Source organism: Poecilia formosa, unplaced genomic scaffold, assembly GCF_000485575.1.
Source record: "Poecilia formosa unplaced genomic scaffold, Poecilia_formosa-5.1.2 Scaffold375, whole genome shotgun sequence".
Taxonomy (NCBI): domain Eukaryota; kingdom Metazoa; phylum Chordata; class Actinopteri; order Cyprinodontiformes; family Poeciliidae; genus Poecilia; species Poecilia formosa.
The window spans coordinates 242,429-249,360 of NW_006800314.1; the positions used below are offsets into that span (position 1 = coordinate 242,429).

General features: G+C 39.8%; 1 protein-coding gene across 1 annotated transcript in view; it reads right to left on the reverse strand.

The window, feature by feature from the left end:
• Nucleotides 1-664: 664 nt before the first annotated feature.
• Nucleotides 665-6,932, reverse strand: part of LOC103154151 (phospholipid phosphatase 3-like) — an 18,464-nt gene continuing 12,196 nt past the window's right edge. The window contains exons 2-6 of the mRNA XM_007575338.2: nucleotides 4,245-4,402; nucleotides 3,824-4,116; nucleotides 2,955-3,012; nucleotides 1,180-1,356; nucleotides 665-1,066 (exon numbers count right to left, since the gene is read on the reverse strand). Of these exons, the coding sequence (XP_007575400.1) occupies nucleotides 968-1,066; nucleotides 1,180-1,356; nucleotides 2,955-3,012; nucleotides 3,824-4,116; nucleotides 4,245-4,402 (785 nt within the window). The 3' untranslated portion in view covers nucleotides 665-967. The remainder of the gene's footprint in view (nucleotides 1,067-1,179; nucleotides 1,357-2,954; nucleotides 3,013-3,823; nucleotides 4,117-4,244; nucleotides 4,403-6,932) is intronic.

Below are 6,932 nucleotides of genomic sequence, written 5' to 3' on the forward strand. Positions count from 1 at the left end.
CAGATATTTGGAGTGCTATTCATTTTTGGTAAAGTTTAATTTCACAGAAAAAAATAATTATTTCCAGTGGCAGATTATTTCACTTATAACAAGATATTTTCACCATGTCAATAGTGACATTATCTGCCAGTAGAAACACTTTTTCATCAATATTGAAGAATTATTTATTTAAAACAAGCTCCTATATCTAGTACAAAATTACTTGTAAGTCAGTTTTTTATTTAGATATTTACACTAAAACGTAGACCAAACATACTTTTTTTTTGTTTTGCAGTAAGAGGAAAATAATCACGAATCAAAACACACAACATATTTATAAAACATTTTACTTCTAGGTGGCCTCATGTCAGCTGCGCCTGCACACTGACGCGTTCACATCAAAAATGACCTCTACTGATAATTTCAGTATTTTTCCTGTAAGTTATGTTCTGTTAGGACGTCTATTAGTCGTTTTCTTATGACACAACAAACCCTACGACATCTGGCCAAACACATGAAGAAGAAAAAAACAAGTGCTTACATGCAGCAGTGTACAAAATTATGTAAAAACTGTTAAATAATACAATCTGTGTTTATAAAAAATATATTACGTTCTATTCATTGCAAAGTGGCAATAACACTAACACTGAAATGAAATGTGCCTTGACGTTATCCTTTGTGATTTAACAATATTTACACATGTACAAGTGGTGCGTAGTTATGGTGGCTCCTGTTTTCAGTCTCAGGTCGGAGGGGCGTGACCAGTCACAAGGGCAAAAGGTCGAGGGCTCAGGCTGTTTACATAACAGACACTTTTCAGTCTCCTTCCTCTCAATAGCTTCGATTTTCTCTCTCTCTCTCTCTCTCTCTCTCTTTTTTATGAGCTGCAGAGATTGTCTCCGAAAGTCTTTTTCTGCTGTCAAAACGTAGAGGTATGTCTTGTGATTTCAGAGGAAATTGCCAGGCGTTCCTCTGGCTCGTGGGGTTTTCAGCAGACGGTATGCTGAGGAGACGAGGGGCCGTCCGGCTTCTCGACTGCGGACAGGTCCGACGTACGGCCTTTGAACATCGGCGAGATGTAGAAAGCCTGGCGGTGCGGGGAGGAAACAGACAAACACAAACACGACTTTGAGACATGAGCAGACTCTGACATGCGGACGCGCTCCGGTGAACCAAACAGGGACGGTGAGGAATACTGACCACCCAGTACGCAGTGAGAGCCCCCTGCACGTATCCTGTCAGCACGTCCGACGGGTGGTGCCTGTAGTCCGAGATGCGGGTCAGACCCGTGTAGACCGCCAGGACGACCAGGAGGAACTGCAGCAGCGGCCTCAGCAGCCGAGCGCCGCGCCACGTCAGCCGCGCCTGCAGATAGAACTACAAACAACAACAACATGTTTAATGGTCTGGAGGTCATTCAGTGTAAATGAGTAAACCAGGAAAGAAATGAAATGCAGTTTAAAACTGACTGTGATAAAAATAAAAATAAAAATTAAAAAAGAGAGACGTCTGTGGTTGAAGTAAATGGACAGCACCAAGCATCTACAGAGCTCTTTTCCCGGGAAGACGATGAAAGTCGTGAAAGCTTTTCTTTTGGACTTTGGACTTTCAAACATGTTAGCTTTCTTTCTACTTCACTGATAAAAAAAAAGGTTTTCCATTAATTAAAACCCCCACTTCATTTTTGTAAGACTTACTTGCAAACCCCTAACGTTCAGCTGCTCGAGAACAATTTGTTTTATTTTTTTTTTGTCATAGGAAATCTGGAACAAACTTCCAGAAAACCGCAAAGATGTCGAAACACTGAATTCATTCAAATCAAAACCTTAATAAAAGCCTTAATCTTTAGAGCTGCCTTTACTCTTTACACCTGGAACATTGATCAATATATTTGATGTGTATTTGATTTTTGATGATGGCATTTGACAAAATATGTTCATTTCTTGTTTCATATTTGCTAACTGTACAATGTTTTTATGACGTAAAGCACTTTGAACTGCCTTGTTGCTGAAATGTGCTCTATGAATAACTCTAAATATTTTATTGTGATATTATAACAAAATTGCTCGTACTCTGTGAGTTTGTCAAGACGTTTCAAATTTTTGGGTCTGATTATTTTGACAGTATCGACTCTCCAAACGGAGTCTGACTGCTTCACTAATTATTACAACTACAAGTTTTAACCTTAATCTGAATTCAAGGTCTCAAGAAGTTATAAGGGGTTTGTTTTGTTTAGTCTTATTGAAAATTGTTTTTTTAATAACTGTAAGCTTGATTTGGAGTATTAAAATCAGAGGATTGAACTCGATCTACCAACTTGTGATGAGGGCACCAGGGTTTACACACAAGTTCCCACAGCCACACACACACATCCACACAATGCAGCAGAGCTGTGGGGGCGACGGCGACGCTCCTCCCACAGCGAAACAAAGCGGCTTTTGTCCGCCTCGTATCCTTCGCTCCCCGTCCTCGATCATTCTTTCACTTTTTGTCACTAACTGCACTGACGATAAATGAATGCAGCAGGAATTTATTTTTTACAAGATATGAAAACGCCGACTGTAACTAGAGAAATATAAATGTCACGAGTTTGGCTAGTCAACGAGAGTGCTTCGTGGTTCTTGATAATTTAAGTAAAATTCGACGTAAATCTTTACTGGTCAATTCATTTTATTATAGTTTCTCTTCTGAAGAAAATGATTTAAAACGTCTTAAAAAAGATCCTGATGTCTGATTGGTGAACCTGCACAATAACATAATATTTAAGTTCATTATGAACTCATTAGAGCTCGACTATCAAAGAATTAAACACACACTATGTGGTACATTTTGAAAAATGGTTTCTATATGTGTTTATAAAGTTACACTTTCAGTAAGACATAGACAAACTTTAAATAATCATTTCTTTAGCTGACGTATTTCCATTTTTATGACATAAAAAAAAGAAGATATTTGAAGAAAACGTAGAAACTCACCGCTAAATACAGCAGGGAGTACATGGCAAAAGAAGCATGACCAGAGAAGAAGGACTTCCTACAAAAACAGAAAAAAGCATTTAGATTTATAAGTAACTGAAGGAGATCGCACAGAAAATTCATAAACATGTCATCTGCTTTTACAGGTGAAACTCGATTTTAACATAATTTGTTTCAGTATTTCAATACAAGAATGGACAGTTTTATAGATAAGCTGTCACCTAGTGAAGTATATGGGTGTGAATTGCTGCATTAATGAACATCCTTTTACCTGCACACCTTTTTTGATCACAGTTTTTCCTTCCAATCAACTTTCCATTGATTTGTGGTTCAACCTTCGACGGCTGTAAATAGCAAATGTTGCTCTGTATGTAATATTTTCACATTTTTGTGAAACTAAATTTTGGGCTTTCATTCGCTACAAGTTAAAATTTTAAAAAAGATGCTTGAAATGTATTGAATCTACAGTCACATTCAATAAATTATAATACGAGTTCCAGTGAGGCTCGTCTGTCAGATTAAAAGTACATTCTGAAAATAACTTCTTATCAGGTATTAAACATACTTTTCACTAAAACCCACATTTTTTACTCATTTTCTATTGGTCTGATGTAATATTCTTGTCTTTAATGTTGCATTTTCAGATTCGGTAAGTGAAAATCATCGTAATTTACAGAAAAATTGACTTCTAAACCGTCTGTCTCTGTTTTATTTAGTGACGTGAATGAATGAAAGGAATTAAAACTTACAGACTATGACTGTATTTTATGAATTCATGAAATAAACAAACTTTTTAATGACAGTTTAATTTATTAACCCACACTTGTATATTTTTATAGTTTTTGACACGTCATCAGTCGGATCCTCACCTGGCCTCTTCCACTAATTGGTGGTCAGGTTTGGTACACTTCACGTCTGTGGCACGCACGTATGTTCCCAGCGTGCAGTTGAGTGACGCATATGTGACGCCGCACACTTCCAGGAAGTGAGGCCGCAGCCGCCCGACGCTGAGCTTGGCCATGTTGGTGAGCGACTGGCCGACGCAGCAGCCGAACAGGAAGGAGCCCAGCTCCTTGTACAGGCAGGAGACGTACAGGTTCTTCACGAACGATTTGGAGCTCACGCTGCGGAAGCGCACCCGGAAGCACTCCCCGAGCGCAATCTGAAGGTTGGAAAAAGTTCAAAAAGGAAGTGAGAAACGGTTTTAAAAAAATTAAAATTAAAAAAAAAAAGGAGCTGGTGTGATGGGAGGAGGTGTGTGTGTGGGGGGGTAACATGTTGAAAACTCACTGCCAGGCCTGTGATGACGATTCCACCTGCGATAAGAAGCTTATCTGAAATGGCTTCTTGGGTCAGATAAGGGTAGCCGATGCTGGGGTCTCCACATGTGAAGCCCCTCTTGAAGGGCTTCACTGCCTTCAGCTCGCATACGAAGAAAGGAATCGATGCTGCGTGGACAGAGAAGAGGCGGACACTGGGTTAGCCCAGCAGATAACCCTAAAGACTCTTCTGGTTTAAAAACACACACACACACAAATGTCAAAGTACATGTGTCACAGAGAAGTGGACGGGCGACGGAGGAACATCTCTGATATGCTGAAAAGCCGCAAGTGTTACGACGGGACATGAATTTTAATTGACCGTCAGGCAAGAACGCACCAGCAATTACACTTCAGCTTTACTCTCAGTCCAGAAAAAACATTCCAAGCTCTCAAATATTCTGTCATTATTGCTGTTCTAATTGAATTACTTTTTTTTTATTATTTGTTGCTCAGAAAGGAACACTCGATGATTCTCAATCAAATTTCCACTCCTGGCATTTTTAATGAAAACTCACAACAACGGTACTTTGTGCAAAACTTTGCAATAAATATGCTGGAATGCTAATGCTGAGTGCATCGCTGAATGTAGCTCTGAAGAACCCGCTCGCATCGCCAATTCACAAATAAAACACTGCGAAGGTTTTGAATCTCTTTGACAAGCTTATGCAATTTCTGTTTTTTCCAGTGCGGTCTTTTAAAGGTCTTAGAGAGGAACGGCTTTGTTTGTGGCCGTCAGACTCACCTGCAGTAAACCACTGGACAGTCACTCTTATTTTGAAATTAAATTTCTTTGTATCCTTAAACCACTTCAGACTCAAACATCCAAAGAGTTTCAGGCAAATGTTTTGATAAACCTTGAAGCCGCTATCACATTTACATACAACAGTTATTTAAGGCTTTCGGTTGTTCGCAGTGGTTAGCTTGCAATGTTAGCTTAACTACGGTAATTCAATTTTCTGTAGACTGGGATAACTTATGCCATAAACATCAACTTAAAAAAATTATACTGATCTGTTGATAGAGATATTTCTCATTATCTATGGCCCATCGCCAATTAGCGATCTCTAGAAAGCCTGACCTGCTGATTCTGATTTTGGCCGATAATTTTTTTTGTCTGAAATGTCGCTAAATATAATTAGAAAGTCACTGAGTCAGCATTAGTTCACATGCCATAATCTGACATCGATTAAAGCTGAGGCAGATGTTTTGTACAAGTAAGAAAGTCTTGGACAATTTTTTTTATTTTTAGAAAAATCTGCAATAAACTCCCAATTATTAGCACAAAAATGCAGGGATTTGTTGACTGATTGATGTAATTTGACAGTAAACAGAAAAAAAACTGCATTAATTTGATTGATAGCATGATATTTAAGCACACCTAGTGTTCAGTCTAGAATCTAGGGTCGCATAAAAAGCTTTGGCGGGCCAGATTTGGCCCACGGGCCTCGAGTTTGACACATATGGTCCAAGCCAATGGCGAATACTCTGTAGTATAAGGGATTTGAGAGAGGAGAAAAGGTCAAACGTGGATTATTTTTACAGGAAAACAACAATGAAGAATGAGGAGGTCACCAAGCTGCTCCACTGGGAATTAAAAGAAGAGCTGCAGAGATCTTCTGTTCCCTGAATGAACACAAGCTGAATCCACTGAGACTGGAAAGAAAGCAGTAAGGCAGAGCCCCAACAAAGACCCAGCTCCCACTGCGCATGTGTGTGGGAAGGTTTCTGTTGTTGAGGAGGAAGAGGAGGGTGAAGGAAGGGGGGTGGGAGGGTTGTTTGTGACTCCAGTTCAACTCTGCCCAGCAAAAACAAAGAGTAAATGGAGCAGCAAAGCCAGAGCCAGCTTCACACTGTCTCTGCTTGTCTCTGGTCGTCCGACCCCTCTCTGCCTCTTCCTCGTTGTCTGTTTTGCATTCCTGTGCACACCGAACAAAGCAGGGAGTGGAGAGATAAAAGAGATACAGGGACTTCTCACGGCGCTGCCTCTCTTCTCAACTTACCCAAACTGTTGTTAAAATGAACCACTTCTCCCTACAGCTTTTCCTTTTAACCGATAATAATATGTAATCGGCCCTTGTTTATTGCTAGCGGGTTGGTCAGCAATGGGCGACGCACGCGAACATGCAGTACCCATGAATGGTAAGCGTAAGTCTTTAAACCAAATCCTCCCCAGACTTTCCCCGAACCCTGAGAACTGGGATGTTGTCATGGAAAATGCAGAAATCCCCAGGCAATGCACAGACCAGCTGGTACAGCGCGCTCACTACGCCACATGAAGAGGGACAGAAGGGTTCACATGTAGATGAAGGGATGACCTTCTCTCAATCAATTTAAACTAAATGCAAAATGCTTTTTAAAGTTTAAACTAAACTTTACAAAGACCCCAGCTGGAATAACGTTCTCAAAGAATCACAATATTCACTTAAAACGTGACTGCTTTTGTTTTTATGTATGCTTTTGGGCATAATAATACGCATTGCGGGTGTCCCAATACAACTTTTTCACTTCCAATACGATACCAATATTGCGGCTTTGTGCGTTGGTTGATACTAATATTGATCCGATGCCATATGAGCACAAATTGTACACAATTTTCTTACTTACTTTGTAGCGTGGAAAGTTATTGATCAAGTTATATTACTCAAACAGAGAGCAG